Source organism: Chelonoidis abingdonii, chromosome 1 (genome assembly GCF_003597395.2).
Source record: "Chelonoidis abingdonii isolate Lonesome George chromosome 1, CheloAbing_2.0, whole genome shotgun sequence".
Taxonomy (NCBI): Eukaryota; Metazoa; Chordata; order Testudines; family Testudinidae; genus Chelonoidis; species Chelonoidis abingdonii.
In genome coordinates this window covers 216,209,092-216,235,892 of record NC_133769.1, presented here as the reverse complement: position 1 = coordinate 216,235,892, position 26,801 = coordinate 216,209,092, and the positions used below count along the sequence as shown (strand labels likewise).

The following is a 26,801-nucleotide window of genomic DNA, read 5'->3' as shown; positions in this document are numbered from 1 at the left end:
CCTCTGACTAGTGCTGGGCATGAAAGGGAACATCCAAGCAGTTTCTGGGCCTAGCTTTTTAAATGTCTTTGTACCTTTGTCCAAGATTAGTGATCAAAGGGTCAGTTAGGAATTGGATGCTGTACTAAGCTTTCTAAGGCCCTGGGAGAAAGCACCACCACTTTCCCTCAGAGAGAGATTACCACATTCTTGAATGCCGTATCAGCCTTTCCTGGCAGGGCCAAAGCATAATGGCAGAGTGAATGAGAGGAAGGACCTTCTCCTTTCTTCCCATAAATGAACTTCTGTCCTGGGGAAGGAATCCTCTTGATATTGGTGTGTCGTTTCTTCTGGGATAGTGAGTCTTCCCAAAGATTTCTCTCCTTCATTCAGGACAAGTTTGATCTGTAATACTAACGAATCGCTGTTGCACAAATGCTAGGTTGCTGAGTGATTCCATCACAGTCAGGTCCTCTCCTCACAGTTTCAAGTGTGTCCTGATTTTTGAATAACAGTGTGGTGAAGCAGAGAAACCTCCAATCAGCATGGAAGGGGCTAAAAAGAGCCTTCGGGCCCAGCTAGCCTCGCCCCTTTCTACCTGCAGCCAATGCCAGGCCTGGAGGGGAGAGACAAGAAGGGAGCTTACTGTCAGAGAGGCAGGAGTTAGCTGCTTCCCTACCTGAGGGAAGGATCACTAGCTTCCTACCTGAAGTAGCCACTGGTAAACAAGCACCATCTTCCTGGCCAAAAGAGGCAAAGAAAGAGGTCTAGGAGCACCTGACTTACAAGGAGCCTGGGGTCTGAAGCACTGAGATCTTGAGGGTGGTTTCCACCCCACCAAACTTATGGCTGCCCTGCCAGGGGAAGCTGGAACCATAGCAGGACACTGCCCAGCGTCCACGAGGGGGCAATACTAGAGACAAACATCACAGGAACTTGTACTATAGGGGCCGTGCCCCAAACTGAAGGGGCAACAGTGGGAAGAAGCCCAGGGCAGTGGACATAGACCCCCTGCTGAGAGCTTCTCTACTCAGGGGTTGACTTACACGGGGCTCTGGGTTGAGACCGGTAGAGTGGGAGAGCCAGAGTCCCACTACCCTCCTTCATTAAAGACTGAGGCATCTCGACCACAGAAGCAGGGGGCAGGAAGTTTTGCACTGCAACCAGTAGGACAACTGGCCTTCCAAGCCCCCCTGTTACAAACATTTTTATGTCAATCTCTATTTTGTTGCTTTTTTAAAAAATATGGCAACACCTGATAAAGAACTGATAGCAGTTACAAGACATCTGTTTGTGAGCAGTGATGTACGTGTGTAGGTATTGGAAGTGCTAGGTGGGAATACAGTCTTTCAGTATGATTCTATTTCATGTAGTTCTGTTGTGTTGGGTAAAAGATATAACCCCCATCAGTCATTCAGCAGGGCAATATGATCAAGGAAATTGCTCTTACTGCTGCTTAATTAGTACAAATTCCTAACATCTGAAGAGGTTTCTCATTCCAAAATTGCCTTACAATGTTTTACAGCAGCTAATTATCCTGATCTCCACATCAGTCCAATAGAGATATCAGAAGCACAGGCTGCAATCAAGATGCTGAAAAACAACAAAGCTGAGGCTGATGATCAAATCACAGCAGAAATGCTAAGCGCACATGACGTTACCAGACTAATGAAACTGGAGAGCTGTTCAGCGAAGTCTCAGAAAAAGAGACTCCCCCTTGACCAGTGGAAACATGGATTCATTGTCAGACTGCCCAAAAAAGGTGATCTTACTGACTGTAACAAGTGGATCAGCCATGCCGTCAGGGGCTCATTCACCTGCACATCTACCAATGTGATATATGCCAACGTGCCAGCAATGCCCCTCTGCCATGTACATTGGCCAAACCGGACAGTCTCTACGTAAAAGAATAAGTGGACACAAATCAGACGTCAAGAATTATAACATTCAAAAACCAGTTGGAGAACACTTCAGTCTCCTTGGCCACTCGATTACAGACCTAAAAGTTGCAATATTACAACAAGAAAACTTCAAAAACAGACTCCAGCGAGAGACTGCTGAATTATAATTAATTTGCAAATTGGACGCTATCAAACTAGGCTTGAATAAAGACTGGGAGTGGATGGGCCATTACACAAAGTAAAACTATTTCCCCATACTTATTCCCTCCCCGCCTCATCCCCAGTTCCTTACATCTCTTTGTCAATTGCTGGAAATGGGGCATTTTCATTACCACTACAAACAGTTCATTTTCTCTCCTGTTGATATTAGCTCACCTTAACTGAGTATGGTAACGCCCATTGTTTCATGTTCTGTGTGTGTGTGTGTGTGTGTATTTATATATATCTTACTACTATATTTTCCACTACATGCATCCGATGAAGTGGGCTGTAGCCCACGAAAGCTTATGCTCAAATAAATGTGTTAGTCTCTAAGATGCCACAAGTACTCCTGTTCTTTTTACAGATATAGACTAACATGGCTGCTACTCTGAAAAGTAAAGAGGAGTCGCACTACTCTCTTTTGTAGGGAAAATCTTCTTTATCGCAAATACTACAACTATAAGGAATAAAAGAGGCAGTGGATACAATGCTTAGGGAAGAACAGATTGGATTCAGGCTCAAGTGATCATGTGTGGATCAGATTTTCACACTAAGGACTGTAGTAGATGAACATATACAATGCCAGACTCCTCTTACCAATTTCATTGATTTTTTTTCCCCAAAAAGTATTTGACAGCCTGTATAAGGCATACATTGCGGAATATTCTTCAGTCTTATGGAATTCCAGCTAAAGTCATCAACATCAGCACAGCGTTGTACAGTGAAGCAAAATGCTATGGAGGGGTGAAAAACCAAACAATAGAGTGGTTCATTGTGGACACTGGCATGAAACCTGGCTGCATTCTAACTCTGCTGTTGTTTTGCATTGCCATAGACTGAATAATGCAGATGTGCATTAGCAACACAAACACTGGCATGTCATGGGTAATGGCAAATGCCTAGAAGACCTAGACTTTGCTGCTGATATCATGCTAATGAGAAACACTTCTGAAAAGCTACGAAGGCAGATGCCTTTGCGAAGGCCAAGCAGGGTTCAAAATCAGTTACACCAAAACAAACATCCTTGAAACCCAGACATCAAGCAGTAACATTGTAATAGAAGGCAAAAATATCAAGAAAGCAGAACAGTTCATTTACCTGGACAGTACTATATTAGTAGGTTTACCAATTTTGGTTGGACGTATTCTTGGAAGTTTCATCACAAGACATAGTCTTCAATTAAAGATTTATCTTTAAATCCTGGAGATTCCAGGACAATCCTAGAAGGTTGGTAACCCTATATACTAGTCAAGAGAGACCTCAGGAAAGAAGTGACATCAAGGCTAGGAAAGGTGTCCACTGCATTCACTAAACTTGACACACTCTGGAAATTAAAGATATAAATTACCAAAACAAAACTGAGAATTTTCAGCTTAATTGTAATCTCAGTGCCAACATGCAGCTGCGAGAGCTGGTGAGCTATTAAAACTTTAGATAGAGCACTTAAATGCCTACAAAAGATTCTGAGTCATTGGATGAAGAGACTTTAACATCAATGAAAAGATGAGAGAAATCACCAACGATCAGTTTATCTCTACAAGAATCAGAAGGTAGCGCTGTACATATTTGGGGCAAATACTCCAGTTGCCAACACCCAGACTCCCACATGGAAACCAACTAGTGTGAGGAAACAAGGACACCTAAGAGAAATCTTAAGAACAGCCACTAACAAGGAGAGCAGAACAGTTGATCCCAACAGTATAGAGCAGATTGAAACAGCAGCTAATGACAGAGAGATGGAAGAGTCTAGTTTCTTCCCTGTACACAAATGTTGATGTGAGCAGGATGTAATAATAATTATCCTTCATTTATGTTTTTAGGAAGGCAACTATCCATGCGATTTTGCTGATCTTAAATTTTGCAATGATTGCAGCCTTTGTACTAGCACTGATTGTGATTCCCTATTTTAACTTAATCCCACCTGACACTTAAGTGTTCTGTGAAGAGAGAGAGGTGTGTGTGTGTGTATGAGTGAAAGAGAGAGAGAGAGAGAGGACTTTGTTCTATGACTACAGGGGAGTTAATGAGCCACTTCACCTTGAATGGTCCCTTAGAATATGTTTTGACAATTTATGCTAAACAATCTGTTCCAGTTTGCATTTAGCTGTGACACTGAAAATGCCTTTCCCAGACCTGAAGAAGAGTTGTGTGTAGCTCAAAAGCTTCTTTCTCTCTCACCAACATAGGATGGTCCAATAAAAGATATTACTTTCTCTGTATATAGATGTATATAAATCCCCCATTACATCTTATGTGGTCTTTTTTTTAACTGGAGTAACTAAAAATTGGCAAGCTTTTGAGATTCACTCTGTCCATCAAGATAGTTTCTTGTTCTGTTTTTTATTCTCCTGCGCTTAGAGTACTATCTGTCAAACTGATTGACTAGTGACTTTAATATTTACTATGCATATATTTGAATTGATAATGTCAAAAAAAATTGTAATGGAAAAAAGTGCCTGCAAATACTTAGAAGACAGTAGCCAAAATTACCTTCAGTTGTCTCAGTGATGCTTTTTCACATTATTATAAAAATACCACTTTAACTTCACTTTGAGTTTCAGAATGTTCATCTCAATTGCACTGAGCAGTGATTAATGAGTTAACATTGTGTTGTTTTGAGAGAATGACCTGCCTTTCCTGAATACATGGCTGTCAAAGGCAGGGATAGAGATTCAGCTGCAAGTGCTAACCATATCTGAGCTGCAGAAATGAGTCACAATAGTCAGTCTGATTGCTAATAAGCAATATTTCCATTAGCCTGGTTCTGGCATGCAGTAGGGAAAGCTTTTGTTAGTGTGTTACCATTTCATTTTATACAGGTGTGATGCTTAGCAAAGTCAGGGACACTGTAAAGGCAGGAACCTTTCTTAGGTATGCTCTCTTCCCATTGGCTCCCATGATAGATTGCTACAGGTGGGACATTGCAATCTGTCTACAGATACTGATATCATGACAAGCTTCCTTCATGTTACCTATGGTTCTCTAGTAGTTCTTGTAGTTACTAATATATGCACCAAAGGTTGTTTTTCAATTGTGATGTAGTCTCTCTCCCCCCACCCCGCCCCTTAATGTAGCAGGCTGTCTTTCCATATTCTTGGCTAGAACAATTTCTAGTCTTTTTTGTTAGGGATATTTAACAATGAAAAGCCACAAATTCATATGAGCCAGCATATGCTGTCAAATCTATGTTGTTATATATATCCAATAGCATCTACAATGTGCTAGGTACTATCCAAATACAAAAGAAAGCACAGTCTGTGTTCCAAAGACTTTACACTCTAAAATTTCAAAACAGATTGTGGATAGGAGAAATTTGTTTTGCCTTTGTGCTGTGACATTATCAGCAGGTAGCCAACCATTGCATCATTGTCTGGCCACCTTTAATATTTTGTTATTCTCCCTTTTCCTACCTACTGTCTATATTCTGAGAGTAAAAGCTATTCAAAGGAAGGATTCTGCGTTCTTTTGGGTCTGTGTTAGTGCCTTGCACAATAATTGATAATGACGTGTTTGATTACAATATTCTTATTTCTGTACATGTTGGATGCCTGTGTGTTTGCCAGCTGCTCTCTGCACCTTCTTCCATGCTGCTCTTTTTTCACAGAATGCCTTCCTTGAATTCATCTGTAAGGGTTCTACCATTTCTTCTCCTTCAGCTCTCTCCATATGAACCACCTGTACCACGACACCTATAAGAAATCAGCCAATTTATGATGGCTTGGCTCAGGGGCAAATAAGTAAATTGGCACTTACTTTGTCTATGGCCTTGTCTATACACAAAAGTTGTATAACGCCTTTAGTGTGGATGCAGTTATATCTGTAGCTGTTTACATATAGGAACCGCAGTTTATACCAGTATAACTGTGTCCAGGCTAGGGTTTGTACCGCTATAGTTATGTCAGATGAGTCACGCTTCTAACTAACAAAGCTGTATTTGTAGAAAAACTGTGTGTAGGTCAGGCATATTTATAATTTTGAAAAACGGCAATTGTATATATTTGATTGTATTCTTTTCCTCCCCTCTCCCTTCCTGCCCCACTTGTCCCCTTAAATTCAAAGCTTAGGTTGTATGCAGGGATTGCATTGTCATTTCCCTTTGTATTATGCTGAGCACAATGGGGCCCCAATGCTGATTAATTATAATACAAATATTTAATAAGTGATCGTGTACTTGTAATGTTCTTTTGGGTTATGGAAATGAAACTGTAATGATGACCATAAATAAGCTATTGTATGTCTCTATGCTTATGGAATGTATATTATTCTTATTCAGCAGGATCCTGGTTTAAAAAATGATGCTTCTGTGCCTGCAAGTGAAAGTGTACCTGAAGATTTAGTGAAGAGACACCGTAGGAATGCATCTGAAACACCTTCAATAGCAGTTTCTAGGGCATCTCTAACATCAGGTAAATGTTCATCAGTAGTCCTAATTCTTTCACCCTTTTTTTTTGTTGTTCTAATGCGTAATAGATGGTCAAATATAAGTGCAGTTGAGTTTCCTGTTGTTAATTTTGAAAATATCAGGTTTATAATAAGAAAGGAAAATACCTTTCACTTGTTTCATATGGGAAAAATTGTGATCCTAGCCAGTGTATCCTCTAATTTTTCCCACCCATGTGCGGAATGAATTTTGTTATGTGTGACAAATCGCCTCCATATTGGTGCACATAACAAAATTCATGTGGTGGGGGTGGGGCCGAGGAGTTTGGCGTGTGGGAGGGGGCTCAGGGCTGGTGCAGAGGGCTAGGGTGCAGGGGAGTGAGGGCTCTAGGGTGAGCCCAGAGATGAGAAGCTCAGGGCTGGAGCGAAGGGTTAGGGTGCAAGGCGGTGAGGGCTCTGGGGTGGAGCCAGGGATGAGGAACTCAGAGGTAGGACAGAGGGTTGGGGTGCAGGGGGGTGAGGGTTCTAGCTGTGAGGGTGTGGGCTTGGGTGGGGCTTGGAATGAGGGGCTCAGGACTGGAGCAGAAAGTTGACGTGTATGTGGGGGTGAAGTCTCTGTCTGGGGGTGCAGGCTCGGGGGTGGGGCTGGGAATGAGGGATTTGGGGTGTAGTGGGGCTCCCCAGGGCTATGGTGGGGAGAGAGGACTCCTCGCCAGCTCTGTCTCCCTGCAGCAGCACCTGGGCTGGAGGGGAGGTGACCTTTCCCCTGGCTGTGGCAGATCTGGGCCGACTGGGCCCGGGGAGGGGTACCTGTCCCTGGGCCGGGCCTGGGCTAGGGAAGGGGCATCTCTCCCTGCCGCAGCCCTGAGCGCCTGCGCAGCGCTTAATAGCTGCGTGGCCGCGCAGCTTAAAGGGAATTTAGATTCAAACCCCATATAATGTCATCTGTGTTAGTATTATATACATTACACATTCTCAGCTAATGGAACATTCTGTGCTCAGTGGTACTTTCCTGAGAGAGTCCATCAGTTAATAAACTTGACCTTGTGAGGTCATGTGCACCTGTGTATAATTGTGCCATTCTGGTTGGATGGGATTTTACACTCCCTTGGCACAAGTTCAAATGGCCTCAGAACATGCAGCCCAGTGGAGAATCAGGTCTGTGAAGTGTAGCCATTATTTTCATTTTGCCCAGGATGTAATAAACTGTTACCCTGTCATTACCTTTTGCAGAGGGACAGAAAGTGTTTCTTTCATTGGAGGATGGTGCCTAAATGATATTGGCACAATAAGGTGCACCCAGAGCCATTTTACAGGAACTGGTGAAGACTGTTCTCTTTCTCATTTGAAACAGAAGGCAGAAGTTCCTTTATCCTCTCACTCAGCCATCCCCATAATCTTCTCTGTTCAGCCTGTCAGATTTATGAGCCAGTCTGTGAATCACAGCAGGGCTCAGCCACTCTGTTTCAGCTGGGGTTGGTCTGTACCATAGACTGGGTAACATATCCCACAGAGCTAATCAAAGATGCTATGTTCTTCACCTTAGATTTTTCCTGCTTGAAAGCAGCAAAGTACCTTTGAACAGGCACTGCATCTGTAGGAAGAGGCATTTCTGACTGCTGCTTTCTCTGTGCAAGGAGGGATTCTCCCTCTCACATTACCTGATGCAATAAAGTCTCCCTGGAAATTGATAACTGGCTTCATTTCACCAAGGTAGATAGGAAGCTGAAAGAAATCACAGCAGCTTCTTCTCCTATTGAAGAATCTTGAAGATGGACTAGAGAAATCCTTCCCCAAACTAGCACCAGCTACATCCCAGGGTGGAGGAATCAAATCAAAAATTCCAAGCCCCCTCGGCCCACGACCTAAGAGGACTTCCTTCTTCCCTTTATATGGGGAACAGCAGCAGCGTGGAGTATTCTGTAGGAGAAAACTAAGAGAATCCTTCCACAAAGCAGCCAGTACGTTTTACACCATTTGCCATTAGCTGGTAAGTCAGGACCTCCCATGTCCCAGAGAGATTTCCCTTCTCCTCTCCACATGGGAATCAGCAGTACCAAATATAGGCACCTTCACTGCCTCTTGGTATCTGTGATGTTTTGGAGGTTCACGCAGACCAGTAAGGGGTTCTGTCACTACCTGCCCTGTAATCTTGATTCTCTGTGCTGTACTGTGCAGCTTTGGCTCAGAGTCCTGACACCAACTACTTGCACACAACTTGCCTTCCACAAGTCTGCTTACTTTTTGCGAGATAGTACTAGCAACCTTTCCAGTCCCAAGTCTCCCCAAAACCATCTCCCCTGTGGTGCCCAGTCTCTCCGATTGGATACTCACAGAGGTAACACTAAGTTTGCTGCCTCCAAAGAGCCAGTACACACAACAGCTTGTTACCTCAGCTGGGGTTATACAAGCCACCTTAATATGCAGCACTGAGACTGTTAGTAATCAAGCTAAGTTTTATTAACAAAAAACAGAGATTTAAGTGATGTCAAGCAAGAGTGAAAGAGGTCTGAAAGGGTTACAAACAAAACAAAAATAAGACGCTTTCTAGTGTCTAAAACATAATTGTAGCAGGATCTAGTGTTGCCTAACATAGTTTCTTACTTGCACCAAGTTGTCAGCAGTCGCAGCTAGTTCAGCAGGAGGACCCGTCATTCATAGATACAATGCACTGGCTTCTTTGTTCTCAGCAGTGATGGATAACCAAAATGGATTTTGCTTGTCTTTATATTGACCAACATTCATTGTCTCTGTCTCAAGAGCCAAGAAGACTTCCTGGGGTGCAGCTTCTGTCCCTCATTGTGATGGTTAAGCAGTCTTCTCTCCTGCTTCTTAGCTTGACTGTTTTGCTTACCTTATATGTAAACATAGTTGCATGGTCCTCTGCCGGTGATCAAGCAGGTTAGACAAGTAAATACACATTCCATTCTAAGTTCCCTCTAAGCTGCGCCGCTGTGCAGCGCCTATTCAGTGCCATGCAGGCAAGGCACTCAGGGAACTCACCCAGGGACCTGCCGGGGGAGGGGTGCCCCTCCCCTGGCACAAATCCAGCCACAGCATCCCAGACCTGCTGTGGCCAGGGCACCCGTCCCCTGGCCCCAACTCTGCCACGGCCTGGACCAGCTGTGGCTGGGGAACTCCTCCCCTGGCCCAAACCACCCAGGGGAGGGGAACCTATCCTGCTGCCACAGTGGGGAGAGGCGACTGTTTCCCCAAGTCCAGGTGCTGCTGCAGGGAGAGAGAGCTGCAGGGAGTCCTCTCTCTCTGCCCTAGCCCCAGAGCACCTTCCTGCACCCCAAACCTCTCATCCCTGGCCCCACTCCAGAGTCCACACCCCAACCCTCTGCCCTACCCCGGAGCCCCCTCCAATACTCCAAATCCCTCGTCCCCTCCCCCACCATATAAATTTTGTTATGTGCACCAATATTAAGGTGATATGTCACACATCACCTCCATATTGGTACACATAACAAAATTCATTTCACATATGGGAGGGAAAAATTAGAGGAAACACTGATTCTTTTGTCTAGGAAAACACCAGTTTTACCTCCTTTTGTCTGTTTACAGACTCTAAAACATAATATCAGAGAGTAGCCATAATTTCACATACAGTAGTGTTAACTACATTTCACAGTAACATTAATGACCAGCATGTTCTTCCTTTTCAAATGATATATTACAAGACATGTCTTAAATGAATATCATGAGGACAGTGTGTTGGGGCAATGAGTGTATCAGGCCTGTTGTGAGTTACTTCAAAAAGTAATGCCAGGGTACCCGTTTATTACATCCTGGGGAAAATTATGATAATGGGTATACTCCATGGGCCTGTTGGTATGAGGAGCTCCCAGGGTCGCAGTATCATTATTCACTCAACATTGAAAGTTGGACTCTAGTTTTTTTTTTCTTCTTTGCTGAGGTGAAGGGTTGCAGGAGTCATTATGAACATCCAGAGCTCCTGCTGCTTATGTTCCTGATATCATAATGACCCAAGCAGGTGGCCCTGCCTGGGGAGGCCAAAGGCTGAATAGTGTGTGACCCATAGGGTACAGAACTATAGAGCACATAATAGTGCTGAGGAAAAGGAGGTATCCAAAAAGCTGAATAGTATGGTAAAAATTATTTTTCCATCATTCTGCTGAAAGTGCTCACATAGCGCAATTGGGTGACGTGGCACAAATTCCTTGATGGAGATTATTTTGATTTGATTAAAAAAGAAACATTTTGGTGCTGTAGCAACAACTATTAAAAAGTGACCATATGAAAAGAATAGTATTTGTTGTATAAATTATATATTAATAAATACCTTCCTTTCCCCTTTGTTTTCCAGATCTCAGCAAATCTGAGATAGATTTGGGTGTGTCTTTCTCAGAAGAAAACAAGGATGCTGTAAGCTTAAGAAGTAGATCAGTACCAGATGCTTTAGACCAGGACCTGGTGAGTTAGAAATGACACTAAAGCTCACAGGGTGGAAAAATTGTTACTCTCGCATCTTTAAACTCCTAGTTCTGCACGAGAATTAACTCAGACTTGTATAAATTCAAGTCTGCATCTAGCTTATGCTGCAATCATTACAGAATGTAAAGCACCGCACACTACAGTAATATTAAAAATTGGAGTAGAAGTGTGTTGGGCTTATGGAGACAAATGTGTTTGGGAGTCAATTTGTTAAGAAGGTGCCTCAATTATGTGGAATTTTGTGGACAGTTAACAAATGATATCCTTGGGCAACCTTACCTTCCAAGCATGATGTGTATGATTGATTCTAAGTAATAGCTATAGTTACAGCTCTTTGTAGTTATGGTAGATACAGTAGCTATTCACCTGGGAATTTTTTAGTTTGTAGGGGATGAAGTCTCATCTTAGAATACCATTCATGTAGTACATTGCACACTTCAGATCTTCACTAACTCTTGTTTTATTGGATTTTTTATTTTTATACTGAGTTATACTCAGTATCAAAGCCCTTCAACTTTGTCCCTCTCTCTATTTCACTGTTCCAGTCTTGCAACACGTCAGCCTCCCTGTCTCTTCTCCCCAGTGATGCCAGTCACCTCCTACTATTTTCAGTTTCTCACAAACATCTCCGTGTCCACTCCCATGTTTTCCCCTTGCACATAGACTGCCTCCCCTGAACTGATCCATAAACCATTTCCTTCTCCTCCTTAAAATATATCCAAGTCCCACCTGGGCCTCAGTGCCTATAAGAAATCAACAAGTTAATGATGTGTGAGAGACAGGTGGGGTTATTTAGCTTTAGTTTTATGTATTTATAACTATTTTTTAAATTTTTATACTGTATATAAAATTGTATGTATTTGACTTATATTCCTCTCCCCCACACCCTTCATATGTCACTTGTCTTCTTGGATTGTAAGCTCTGCAGAGCAGGGATCATGTCTGTGGGTGTTTGTACAGCACCTCGTACAATGGGGCCCCCATCCTGATTGGGCCTCATGGGCACAATTGTGTTATAATCCAGGCAGTCATGTCCTGTCAGCTGTAGCTACACACAGACATCCATGCTGGTATCAAGGGGTAAGATAGACAGAAGCACTCACCCCGGGAGCACTTGTTCCAAAGAGGCTGAGGATGCAGTAATGCTGTGTTTGTGGGGTAATGTTGTGGCCTTCACAGTGTTTTAGGTTGTGATGTGGGAGGTGAGAGACATCTCAGGGGTAGTGTGCAAAATGAAGAATCAACTCCTGGCCAGCTGGTGGTGGTAGCTGGGCTTTGAAGTGTGTGTTCCTGGTTAGTGGCAGCTGCTGTTGGTGTGGGGGATGTCCTGCATGGATGCAAGAAGCAGATTGCCTGGATGAACTGTGCTGAAAGAGTGAGGGAGGGCACTTGCCTCCCTTGCTACCAATCAGCTGGTGGTGATTTTGGTAGGGCACTGTCTTCTATTTTCAGGGAGATGGACTGGATAACTGATAGGTCTTTTCTTTCTCTGATTCTATTATGCTTCTTGGTTTCAATTTCCAAATAGATTTTAAAAACTGAATACTGTGAAATACATTTATCAAAGAGCACTGAGGGAAAACATTAATTGTGGTGTCTGCTTCAAAATTGAGAGAACTCTCTAACTGTGTGCGTTTGGGTTACTGACAAAAATGCTGCTGTCAGAACATGGAAAAGCAGGGAATTAAAAGAAGCAATTTCAAAAGTGTATCAGAGCAAACTGAATTGGTTTTTAAAGGTCTATTAAGAAACACCTATTCGGCCACTTTATAGTAATACAAAGCACTGCTCACCACTTCCTCAACTATTTTAGTAGAAAGAATTGGATTAAGTGTATTTTTATAACCCTGACAGAGAGAATGAAGATTACTTAGTCTCCTACCACTTCTAACTTTAATAAGCAACAGTAACCAATTATGTGGCTGTGCTTTTATAGCACCCTTGAGAAACATTGCTGCTGTTGTGTAAAATGAACTGTGGCTCTGCTGGCAAATGAGAGAGTCTGAGGTGAAATGTTAGCTTTCCTAGCAATCTCTTGGTTTCAAGAATGTGCTTACAGTCTGTATAAGGTGAGTTACAGATTTTAATGGTTAGATTTTCATAGTTCCTTTGGCAAGGAGGACGAGATGGCCAAATGTTTAAGCATGACTGTCTGAAATTAGATACCCGAAGACATATTTAGGCACCCAAGTTTGAAAATGTTCACATTTATATGCTGGGCAATCAAAAACTATTTATCATTTTTTTCATTAAACTGTAGATGTATTATATATAACTTTGAGGGAGAAAATAGTCCTGGCTGTGTCTCTATATTTGCTCCTTCAATATAACCCCCACACTGGCAGGAGATAAGAGTACCTCCTTTGGAGGAGTCTGCTTATTTCTGTGCCAGGTTCTCAGCTGGTATAAATCAGTGTAGCTCCACTGAAGTCAGTGGGGAGAGGGAATGTCAAGGGAGCTACCCTGATTTATACCTGTCAAGGACTTGGCCCTCTGTGGGTATGTCTACACCACCGTTGGCAGTGAACTTTGTAGACATACTCACACTAGCTTGGCTTGAACTAGCATTCTAAAAATAGCAGTGTGAACTTAACAGCATGGGTGGCAGGCTCAGGCTCTCAGGCCCACCCAATGTCGTGAATCTGAGCTTGGGTAGCTAGTTCAAGCCTCTGGCAGTGCTACAACATCTGCATTGCTATTTTTAGCATGCTAGCTTGAGCCAAACTAGCTTAAACTTGTCTATCTGAAAGGCTCACTGCTAGCTGCAGTCAGATATATACCCTTTGTCTGAAATTGAGTTGTCCATGCAATAACTGGGAATCCATTGACAAATGTTAACAGTTCTAACCCACAACACTTCCCTACATGCCCAGTTACCACTCTGTTCTCCTGGCCTGCATAAAAAGCTGTGAGACTTGAGCTTGAAGGAGATAAGCATCTGCTTGGTTTGGAAGAAAGACAAGAGTAGTTTAAATTAGCATGTAGGGTGGGATTCTCAAAGCCCTAAGGGGAATTTGGATGCTATCTTCCAATTTTCAAAACTTCTGCTTAAGAGATATGGGTGGTCAATTCCCATTAAAGCTAATGGCAGCAGCTTTGAAAATGTCAGTCATAACCTTTATGTATTCCTTCTGCCAGTTGGAGCCAGCAGCAGCCAGGGCCAGGTTCAATATCTAGGGGTTTAAGTCCTCACCCAGTAACCTGGAAAAATTACATGCCACCCTCGGGTGTCTCTGAGAGGCAATACTTCCCCTCTCACAAGCACAGAGTGTATATAAGAAACTTTTAATGAAAGGAAGGAAGTCACCCAACGTTAATTAGGGGAAATGCCACAAGCAGGATTCATAAACCTAAAACTGTGAGCAGGACGCTCACCCTGCACAGTCCATGAGGCTGTGCCTTCCACCTCATGTTCTTGAGTTCTGTAACCAAAAGTTCCTTTTCTGTGCCCCTCTCTGCTCCCTCAACATACCCCACTCACAGTGGTTGTCCCTATCCCTCTTACTGTCACAGGGTCTGGCATTCAAACCCCTACTTTAACGAGGTTCTTTCAGCTGAGGGTGACCCCCCCATTTGGGACAGGTTAAGTACAGTTTTGCTCCCCTTTAGTCATACAATAAAGACAGCAAAATTGATAATATTTCACTACCTCAGCATTCAGCGCTAAAGTGATTTGTAACCCATCACCAGCCAAAATTGATCACTTTGAGCAACACCACTCTATCTTCTGGATATTTAGGCAGAGTGGGTGAGTTTGTGTAAACACAGTTTGCTCCTGAAGTCTCTCCCCCTCCCAGCTAGCTGTCAGGGGAGAACTCATTCAGATTCTGCTTACATCTATAATGCTTGTTAAAACCCGTGAAGTCTCCACACGACTCATAATAGGATGGTAACTTTCTGTTTGTCTGGGGGTCTTTCAATTTTTTATCAAAAGCTAGCATTCCTGTTAATCATCTGCTTTCAAGTTGCAGTTAATAGTTTTAGTTTATAATTACCAAATTGTATTTTCTACTCATGTGCCTAAGGTATAAGAATTAGATAATTTACTAAAATGCAATTTTATATATACACACACACACACACCTGTGAAAATATAATTTCTTTGTTAAAATTCTATAATGCTGAATAAAAGAGAACCATGAATTTAATCTTCTTGAAAATTTCCAAATTGACTTTTCTAGAAGCCACAGTTTTCTGTTTATTCAGCAGCTGTATTCAGCACAGACAGTGGTAAGACACATTTCTTTCATTGTCCCCAAACATGACTCGGAATACTCAAAGTACCAGTCAAAAAGTAGTTTGTTTTGTTTTGTTTTTTAATATTTAGTCTGTCTGCTATGACTGCCAACAAGGATGTAAATTAATAGTACTAGTGGTGCGGATTAGTTGTTATGTAAACATGAAACTCAGCTCACTGAATAGCTAGTTCATGGTAATAATAACTTTTGGTCACTATGGATTTGGGCTGAACTTAGTTGATGACCTAAAGGTTGAAGCCTCCATAACCCATTACTGTATCCAAAGCCATCCAGTTTTCATATTTATATTCTTAAGATTTGAAAAATACCTACCTCCCTTGTCTCCCAACCTAAATACGTGTGTAAAGATGCCTAGCAGTAATAGCAGAATAAGGTAATTCAGATGTATTGCTGAGAACATAGGGTGCTTGGAAATTGACTTCATAACACAGTGCCCCACTGCATAAGATAACAATTCATTTCCTACTCTGGAGACATAGAAGCCTGAAGGTTTTACAGTTTTCAAACAGCTGAAAGGTGAGCCAGAAGTGCCCTTTGTTCCTGCTGTACTGATTGTGACTGTGTGAAGTTGTTGAAAGTGTAAATCAAAAGTCTTTGGAGACTTGAGTTTGGGAGGTGTGTTGACACAATCTTCCTTAAACAGAAAAATATAGAATAAAACCCAATGAAGGAGTCAGACTTACAGTAATTAAATGACATTTTCTTTCTTTGCGGTTAGGATTACCTGGATGAGATAGAGGAAAACCCTGATGACATAGCGGCCACTCATTATCTAAAACATCGTGGACATTTGGCAAGTGGATTATCAACAGTAAGGTCTCCATTGGAAAACATCTAGAATTCCTTCATTCTTTGTCACTAAGCAAACAGTCTCTTGCTGAAGTAGATGTGGGCTACTGACACAACACACACACTGAGCATTCAATTTCATTCACTAGATATTTTTTGTAATGTTTCATATCCAGACCTCCTTTCCTACTGCTATTTAGTAGCAACTTTGACTTCTTGGTGATTTTTCTGTTTTTAGTATCCCTATCCGTAAAGCTCAAAGGCCATTCTCTGCAATCAGTACAGAAGCAGAAATCCATTGTTGTTTATAGTGTAGCTGTCCTCCTTGCATACTAATGACTTGGGACCTGATCTCCAGAAGTTTTGAGCACTTTGCCCAAGGTGCTGAGTGCCCTTACCTTGAAATGAACTCAAAAGAAGGTGTGCAGGGGGCACTCAGTATCAGGCTCTTAACCGTAATTAGTTGTAACTATGATCTATTTGGCAGATGCTGTGTGTGCACTGTGAGCAATTTCAACATGGAAAAGAATGGGAGGAGGAATCCTGAAACATCTGGCCAATCTAGATGCTCTGTCAGAATGAGCAAACCTAGGCTAGCTGGTATTGATATGAGGAGATAATGTGGCTTTAAAAGAAAATCCTCTGTCACTTGTAGTGGCAGTCCCACTTTTGGAAGGATGTGTGATTTCCATCCACTTTGCCTGACTTCTGACCACTGTCAGACAAACCTATTCAGAAGATAAAACATCTTTCACTAAACACCAAGGATAGCAAATGTCTATATTTATTTAAATTGTGCCAGACAGCGGAAAAGAAAATGCTCACACTTGATTCTTTTTTAATAGTTTTGCTGAAGTGTAGCAGTGGAAATTCCCTGAGTTCTGAGGAGTTGGGAAGGGGATAGAGACAATTTGTCCTTATGATAGAAAAGATTTTTATTAATAGTTGGGGAACAGGGGTCTTGTGTGGGGGTGACGGGAGAAGAGAGTAAACAATAGCCATAGCTCATGGGCTCTTAACTAGGGTTGCCAACCCTACAGGATTGCCCTGGAGTCTCCAGGAGTTAAAGATTAATATTTAATTAAAGAGTATGTCATATGATAAAATGAATACGTCAAACCAAAATTGGCAACCCTAGCTCCTGCTAAGTGACGAAGTGAGATACTACAAGGCCTGTACCTGGAGAGATTAAAAATAGGGATTTATGATGTGCAATGAGCTCAATTTTTCAGAGTTAGACTAGAGAAGTGGTTGATTTGAACCCTCTTCATTTCATTGGAAGAGGATCTCACCCTGTTCTGTCTTTCCTTCTTTCTCATTGCAGCCTTTCGAGGGGTTGTGAATGGTTGGGCCTGGCCTCACCTTGAAAAAACTGAACATCCTTTTAAGCTCCCTGCAACATACAAGTGCTTTCATTTTATGTATTTGCATGATGTGTCAGTAGCTTCATAACCCACATGGAGTTGGTACTGATGGTGACCCCGACTCCCCACATATATTCCGATCTCTATGCAACACAATCCCAGTGTGGCTCATATGTTTCAAGTCATTTCATAGGCATAGAATAAGATATGTGGGGATCAGGTCTGCTGAAAGCATTTCTGCTTTCCATGTAAACTATTGTATATTTCTGCAACAGCTTTTCATTCTGAGGACACTTCCCAAACTATAGACAGTGAACCAGATCCTTAGCCCTAAGAAGGCTGCTTTGTGGTATTCCAGCAGTGTCAAGCAACCTTAAATTTATTTGAAGTGGCTAGCTGTGGATCCACTTAGAGCAGGGGAATCGCAGATGGGATAGAGTTGGTGTAACCAGCACTACATAATCAATTTATACTCCCTGAGGTCGGAGGCATGCTGAGGGGAAGGGGCATGCGTGGTGCACACTGCAGGCACCATAAATTAGAGCCACCCTTAGACTGTTTTAACTTACTCCTGAGATTTGATAGCTGACTCCCCAGCTGTTGCAGGGATAGGGGGATTGCAAAAGGGGCATACAGCCATCCTTGCCCATCCTTAGGTCCTGTGCCAGAATAGCTCTGTGGGACCCAAGATTGCAGCAAATATACACAGTGCCAATGGAGTGCAGCAATCTCTCGATTGGAGGGTGTTAGCAAGGTGAACTGGTGATCAGGACATTTGATATAAAGGAAAGGAAAGTGTTTGGGCCATGATACTAGGAAATGAACTCTATTTTGTGGAATATGCTATTGTATTTTTAATGTTTCACACAACGCAGACAGAATTCCGGTAAAGGTCACCCCCAAAAGAGGTGCATTCAATTGTGAGCGTGGAATTCAGCTTGTTGCTTTGGAAGGAGAAAGAGCTGGGTCAACCCTTTTATTCCAGGGTCTCAAGGAATTCAAGGAATCAGAGTTAAGAGTCTTGGGCATGTCAGGCCAAATCAACCCTAGTAAGCAACTGTAACTCTATCAAAATCACTTGAATTACACCCACTTAACCAAATTTGAATTTGAATAATTGCCAACACATCTATAAAACCTATAGCTTGCTAGTCTATAGGTTTTATAGATTAATTCCTTTTCTTAGTCTGAACACTGAGACTGGAATTGTAGGTGCTCAATACGTCCCTTGGTAAGGTAACTGTATTTAATGAGCATTTTCCCTGGTACTTTCAGCAAGAGGTTTTGTCTTTCTATATAGATTCCTTTTGACTTTCTCCTAATCTAAATGCAGCTTTTCTGCTGCAGTAGAACTGAGATGATCTCATGCCTCAGTGCTCCTTTCCTCTTCACATCCACCCCAGCATGCTTATTAAAGTCACTGCATGCTACGTTAATGGAAAAGCTAATATCAGCAAGCAGCTTTTCTCCCTCCCTTCCCTCCCCCCCCCCGACCCCCACTCTGAGTGGATCAGTTTTACTGGTCTATTTTGACCTACTCTGAGTGTATGTTCTTGCTAATATTCCCCATCTCTAAAACTCACACTTCTCTGATTTTATTTAGTTTATTCTGTGCATCTCATCCTTCAGTATTGTACAGATTCTGCAAGTAATTTGCTTGTTGCTGAATTTTAGCTTCTGGTAGTGAAACTAATGACTTTGTACAGTGGCACAAAATAATATTATAAATGTCAAATGAGCATAATTTTATAGAAATCTGAGTAAAGAGATTAGAGTGTAGATACTTAGAGTGCCCTGAAAATCAAAACCACAGTATTTGGGCTAAAAGAAAAGAGAGATTATTTTTCCTGGGTTCCTCCACTGGACACAACAACTTGTCAGGACCATTTCATCAGTATGATTCTTTTTTCCAGTGTCTTATATTTTACCAGTAAGATATAAAATGCTAAACTGATAAATACAGGCCTCAGAGGTTTAGTAAAATGAAGCTCAGCCCTCTGATACTCTTAGTGGTATTTGAGACTTACAGTCATTACATGAGTAAGTTTTCTTTAAAGAGCCACAAGTATCATATTTAACACAACTCCCAGTGTAAATCCCACAAAACAAAAGGCTTTTATTGTAAGAAGTGAAATATTTCAGTTGTTATAAAGTGTTTTCTAAATTAGTCTTTTGTTATTTTATTAAAGATTTATTAGTAATGTAGGGATTTTCTGACTCATTCCCGGGCTCCACTGTCACTACTTTAGTTATTTTCATTCCCCTCAACAGGGGAAAAAAATCAAGAATGGGCTTAGATTCATCAAAGAACAATCCTTTTTTTCCTCAACGTGTTGATTTTAACATATACAAGTTAAGAACAGGTTTTCAAAGGCTGTCTCTTACATTGTTACACTCCTGCTGCATGGGTAAATAGACATTTTTGTGCACACAATGGATAATTTCATTCATATTTGAATAACTGCATTTTATGTGCATAACAGATAGAGGTATGTAAATATTATTCGGCGTACACTTTAGGCAACACCCTTTGAAAATGTAGCTCTAAGTGTATTGAGACAAGAAGGAAATCTAATTTGTGCAGTAATTTAAATTGATGCTTGCATGGTGACTTGGACAAGTCCTAGCCTAGAAGTTTGAGCCAATTTGTAGCAATTGCTACAAATAGCTTGTTTTGGTTGGAAGGTGGTACCTCCGTACCCCCCCTAGTGTTAAAGCTGAACTGCAGTACAGAACACACCAATAGCAATAAGAGCCAAAGCATTTTTAGGATGTATAAAATTAACCTCAGACTTTTTCTCTTAAACAAAAAAAAAGAGAGAGAGACATTTTCTGGTGATTTGGTTTTAGATCTAAGATATCAAAAATAACCACACCAGTCCCTCTTTTACTTTCTTTGCTGCAGGACCTTAGCAAGATGTTCGGAGGGTCCAACCAGTAATGTCAGAAGAGGTTATAGCTTAAGTTGTGGCTCATACATTCTCCCTTTGTTGGTTAGAAGAGGAGCTGGTGATCAAGTTATAAACTCCTGTGACCTCACTGGTGAGATCCTTCAGATGTTTTCCCAAGGTCTTTCAGCAACAAGAGGAAAACGGGCCCCTAATGTTCTTAATACTTCAGTTTGGAAAAAAAAACCAAAAAGAACTTTTTTCACAAAATTTGGAGGCCAATTTTAAAAGAATAGTAAAGGGTAAAACCAGGAAAAAAAAGTTGTTTTTATTTTACATATACCCTTAAAAACTCCACAGAATTAACCTCAACCTACAAGTGTTCAGAGAAGCTTGCTCTAATCACAATTCTAGTTTCTTATGAAGGCCCCAGTGCTGCGAACACTTACATGCATGCTTAAATTTTCACACAAGACCGCTAATTTCAATTGGAATATTCAAATACAGAGTTAACTAGTGTTTGCAGTGTTATTGACCAAAATGAAAATCCCAGTCTGCTGAGTCGGTGTTCACATTTAATTTGTTTGGTGCTACCTTAATATAGCAGATTCTGTCTTCATTTGTCACTAATCTGTGTTCCTGCAGGCAACCAGGAGACACTTCTTCACTCATTACACAATTATACAATTCGTTATTGAAGGGGGATTTAGGTATGGCTTAGTGCCTCACTGCTATAAATACTGTGTCACTGTGATTTAACAGCACATCACTACTGTACCTTCCACCTAGCCTGTAGAACTTGTCATTTCTTTTCTGAATTCTTACTGCAGCCATCTAATGCTATTTTCTTTTGACCTTTGCATTGTCTTCCTGAAAGAATTTTCCTGAAGGCTCTGACAGGAAATGCTCCTACTTAAATGTACCTGACGCAGATGGTGATACTGTGAGTTCTCTTGCTTCCTGTGAACTGTATTTCTGACATTCTGCTTTTCTGATGTTCCCTCTTATTCCTTCTTTGTGCTGAGAACTCTTTAGGTAGTTTACACAGGCTTTTTTTTACAGCAGTTAAAAGACACCAAAAGTTAGATATGTTTTTGATCAATATTATTTAAAAAACAGCAAAAAAAATGTACACCCGAGTTTTAAAATGCCTTGGGTTTCTGTAATGTACAAACTGACTAATTTTTGTCTTACAAAGATTTAATTCTTTTCCAGTAGTTGTATTAGGGACAATTAAAAAATTTGTGACACGTGCTTATGTTTTTAGAAATGCCCATGGTGAGGTGACATATACAGTATCCTAATACAGCAAAGTTTTTGTGTCATTTCCATTATGGGGTTTCATATAATTTCCTCTAAAGCACCTGGTACTGACCACCGTCTGAGACAGCATACTAACCTAGTGGGACCATTGGTCTGCCCCAGTATGGAAATTCTCTATTCCTGGGACTTGCTATGTGACTGTAGACAATTTACTTAACCTCTGTGTTACTCAGTTGCCCCACTGAAAATGGTGATCATACTAACTTAACCACCTTTATAAATCATTTTGAGTGCAACATATGAAGAAACACTATGTAGGCATTTGAGATATCATGATACCTTTCTATATCAAGTAAGTGATAATTCTGTTCGTCCTTTGATATCCTAGTTTTCATAGCAGATTCAGCAGAACAGTAATTGCAGGACTTTCATTATTTGAAAAAAGCTGGTTCTGGAAAGAGAATGAATGAGCTTCCAAGTCATCTTATTTTGGTCTTTATTTCAGACTAGCATTAACAGCATGATGAGTGTTTACAGTGAAACTGGGGACTATGGCAATGTGAAGGTCAGTGGGGAAATACTTCTCCACCTCAGCTACAGCTACAAAACGGGTGCCCTCAACATCCTGGTAAAAAACTGCAGAAACCTGGCCATAGCAGATGAAAAGAAGCAAAGAACAGATCCGTAAGCATAGAGAATTTTCTTCTTACCCTTTCCTAGAAGTGTTCTCAGTCTTACTGCACAGTTTGAATCTCTAGACTGCATGTGAGAACTTATTGTAGCCCTATACTATGTGGACTGGTAACGGGATATGAAGCCTTTCACCTCTAGGTCCCAAGTGATCAGAAGCCATAACACTCAGACTGCTTCGAATCCTATGTGAAATGAGTTAGTGTTTTCAGTGTGTTTCGTAATGGGCAAGAGTTCATATGATTAACAACCATTATCGTGCTTGGAAATAATTGACATGCTTTTATTGGCAATTTGGGCACAAGGGCCAGGCATCTGAATGGACACGGAGACTGAACTAATTTCTTGCTGCTAGAGTCAAGGTTGAAGTCCTATAGAGGGATAATGTTGGGAAGGTTTGCTCTGCCTTTGATAGAAGACTTGATCTGCCAGAGGTGTTAGTATGGCGCTTTTATAGAACTCTACATTCCCTTAATTTAAAATAGCCATTTCCTAGTAATAAAAACACAGCCAGAAAAAGCAACCTATAGAGTAGAAAGAAATTGCATCCTTCATCCCTCACTCCAAATATGCCTCTTTCTAAAATCAAACATATCGGTAAATCCTAAGTTCCACTTTATTCATTGCTCCTTTTTTATAAATAAAAAAAATAGATACTGCACCACTATTGGAAAATAGTGTAATATGAACAATAGTCCATATTCACCACTGTTAGTTCACTTTTATGCCAGTGGAACTCCTGTACAACTGGAGTAACACTATGGTGAATTGGGCCCAGTCTGCATACAGAGCCTTACTGCTCTCCAAAGTAGGGGAAAGTTCAGCTCCTATGCGATGACAACAGAAAGTAATCACTCCGAGATTAATTGTAATTTGCCTTTTTGGCCAATAGAATCTTCTTAATGTGACCAGGATTCAACACTGAATTTGGTCTGCTGGTTGTAACATTAGCTTCCCTGGCCTGGGGCAGGTACTGACTGAGTGTGTGACATGAATACTGATCCATGCCCACAGGCTAATAGCATAACACCGTACAAACAAACTAGTGTTAATTGTATGGTCCTGGAAGAAGTCCCTATAAAAGTCAGTCTGACCACAAAATAATGAGCTGTTTCCACAACTATCCTTAAATAGAACAAGAGCCAAGAGAATAATTGGCTATTATGTTGTTCATTTTAAATAGTTTCTGCGAATATTTGTCATAAATAAACTAGGTAATTTATTTGAATGATTTTGCCTTTTTTTTTCCTGAATATCCATGGACAGATCATGACCTTTCTCAAATCTGCTATTCAAAGTTACTTGACAAAACTTTAACTAATTTTGTTTACTTTGATTTGCTATTTGAGTATGCTGTTTAGTTGTGATTTGCTCACATAAACCACGCAGTATTGTTTATTTTAGTTCACTGGAGGAGTGCAACTGTAACAATCAGTTTTCAGCTATTAATGCTCTATTAAAATTCAATCTCTGCCACCAATATTTGAGAACGCAAACTTAAAATGTGGGTTTTTCCCCCAAAATATTGATGCTAGTAAAACTCAGTTGCATGAATGTTTGTAGAAAGCGAACACAAAAAGAGATGAACATGACCAAAGCAAATTCATTTTAGACTTCAACTGGAAGTTAAATATCTGATTGCCTAAGCAATGCAATGAGGAGGTGCCAAGGTTAATCAGTCTTTTTTGTTTCTCCCCTCGACCCCCATCTTTTTATGTTTTATTTCTTTAGTAATTGTGTGTACATCTACCCAGTTTTGTAGTAAACTATATGATAGTATATGAGAATTTTAAAAAGCCTAAAATATTTAAGAATTTTTTTATGTATTAATCAAGCTCTAATAATAACAATTTCTAAAATTCTCTAACCCTGCAAATATACGAAGGTAGGCCAAAGGATGAATTTGTGTGTAATTTCAAGTTTTGCCTGTTAGCATATATGGTCAATCAAAAACATAAAACCTGCAACACAGGAACTTGCTAATAAAGTTATATTTATTTCTCAGGACTGTCAAATTACTTAATCTTTGCTCTTGTAATTACACCTCTACCTGATATAATGCGACCCAATATAACAGTAATTCAGATATAACACAGTAAAGCAGTGCTCTGGGGCAGGGGGTCTGCGCACTCTGGTGGATCAAAGCAAGTTCGATATAACGCGGTTTCACCTATAATGCAGTAAGATTTTTTTGGCTCCCAAGGACAGCATTATATTGGGGTAGAGGTGTATTCTGATGCCCTCAGAATCCTCTGTGCGTTTGTGTGTGTGTAGATACGTAGCTCACTTTTTCTCTCTAATATTTATGCATGGATTATTCTGCAAAAATTGATTTCCTGACTCTCACTTCTATTGTAGTTTTGCCAGGTGGCCCTCTCAGACTTGGTTGTTTTTATTCTCTGGTAATAATTTATTTCTTGATCTGTAGCTATGTCAAAACATACCTCCTGCCAGACCAATCTCGCCAAAGTAAACGCAAGACCAAAATCAAAAGCAACACCATCAATCCAGAGTTTAATGAAACCCTAAAGGTGAGAACACTGCCATGCCTGTAATCCATGCTGAATTTTACCATTAAATTTAGTTTGTTTTTTGTTTTATTTATTTATACTATCAACCAAACATTGGGAAATTGATTTTAAACACTGGGACGTGATACTAAAAATTGAAATATTTGAGTTAAAATATCTAGTTGTCATAGTGATTGTAGCTTTTGACTTCTCAGTATTGAGGGAGAGTTTTTATTTTGTTTTCCTTTCCAGGTGTAACATAACTTTTGATAATCAACTATTGTATTTTTGCTTTCGGGGATCAGTTTCAGAATCATTGAAATCCCCTCTGTGACGGGTTGGACCCCCCCCCCTTTGGGCTGCCACCAGATTGCTGGGGTCCCACTCATCTGTCTCACTAGCCTGGGTTTCCCTCACTCTGTGTTGCTGTGACCAGCTCTCAAGCTCCTTTCCATCACACACATGCATGCGTGCACACACACACACACCCACACACACACCAGTAGGGACACACCCAACTGTAGAATCATACTGAGTTTGTGATCAGCTCTCTGTGGGAGGGCTCAGCTAGGGGAATGGCCAGCATTCCTGTGCACACCTCCTCTGGGGTGTAAACCCGAAATAATATTGTCTTGCGCTGTACTGAGAGATCTGTACAACGCAAGCTCATAAAAATCCCTCCCTCCCTCAATATGGAGGGAGATATGCACAGCTTCCCCCCTACCCCCCCCCCCCATATGAATTGCACAAACTGGATTTTGGAATAAACAGGAAATAAGTTTATTAATGACAAAAGGTAAATTTGTAGTGATTGTAAGGGTTAGCAAACAGAACAAAGCAGATTACTGAACAATAAAACAAAACACTCAAAACCAGATTACAGATACTAATTTCTCATGTTATGTGTTGCTTAGGCAGGTTGCAGAGTTTCTGCAGCTCAGAGTTCCAGTTGTCTTTTTACAGGCTAGACCCCTGTCTCAGCCTGGCCTTTCCCCTACTTAGTTCCTTTGCTCTTTCAGGTGTTTTTAGCAGTCTTCCTTCTTGGGCAGGAAGGCAGTGAAGAAGAGCCGTGATTGAGCCACTTCCCAGCCTTAAATACAATTTACGTAAGCCAGGAATCCTTTGTTTCCAGTGGAAAAATACTAGCAGTGTCCAAGGTGGTACTCCGTGCCAGGCAACATCATCACATCACCTTGCAGTGCAGAAGCCCAGGAAGCTTCTCAGGAAGGTGGGAGATTAGTATCTTCCAAGTCTTACTGTTCTTCCTAATGGCTCATTGAGACTGATTGCATACTGCCTTTTAGGCGTTCCCCCAAGTACACACAGTCAATATTCCTGACTTCAGATACAGAAATGATACATGCATGTAAATTGGATAAACACATTCAGTAGATAATAACCTTTCCAATGATACCTCACATGACCCATCTTGCATAAAACATCTTAGTTATGCCATATTCATAACAATATCTCTATGAAGGATATGGGGCATAACGTCACACCCTCTAGAGTGAGTTTGGAACCAAGGGTGATGGGAGTTTCTAAAGTAGCTATATTACCTCACAAATCCCATTTTTACTCCGAAGTCCTTCAGGTACTTTTGAAAATCCCACCCCAAATACTTAAACAGGGTGGTCTTTTCTCTATAGCAGCTAATAAAAATCTGCCCAAACAAGTTTCCTGTTAGAGGGGCTAATATAACTTCTCTAGCCAGTGTAATTGGCCTAATCCGGCTATTAATTCATTTCACAAACTAAATACACCTGGTCTGGCCAGTTTGTTTACCAAGGGCAGATCTGTTTTATAGCACCATTTGTAAAATGGTTTATAATATAGTTGCCTCTGGTCTGCACTGGGAAAAAGTGAGTTAGTATCCATCTAGCAAAGATCACATTTAACACTGTTCTCTAAGACAATCCTAACATGGCTTCCAAACTTTGTTAGGCCCCATCTACGCAATCTGATGAAATTTCATATAAAAAAAAAAATTCCCCTCTCACCCCTATGGGTGGTATGTGTCTTCCTCAACCTGGGGTCCTCTACCAGAGGCCTGGGAGTTTGAGGGTTCTGCGCAGTATCTTAGCTGTTCCTAGCACTGCACTCTTCTGGACAGAGAGCT

At 41.1% G+C, this 26,801-nt stretch overlaps 1 protein-coding gene across 1 annotated transcript in view; it reads left to right on the top strand.

Annotated features, from left to right (window-relative positions):
* The window catches only part of SYTL5 (synaptotagmin like 5), a 164,336-nt gene that overhangs the window by 115,515 nt on the left and 22,020 nt on the right, over window positions 1–26,801 (top strand). The window contains exons 8-12 of the mRNA XM_075059764.1: window positions 6,355–6,487; window positions 10,792–10,898; window positions 15,897–15,989; window positions 21,988–22,166; window positions 24,601–24,703. Of these exons, the coding sequence (XP_074915865.1) occupies window positions 6,355–6,487; window positions 10,792–10,898; window positions 15,897–15,989; window positions 21,988–22,166; window positions 24,601–24,703 (615 nt within the window). The remainder of the gene's footprint in view (window positions 1–6,354; window positions 6,488–10,791; window positions 10,899–15,896; window positions 15,990–21,987; window positions 22,167–24,600; window positions 24,704–26,801) is intronic.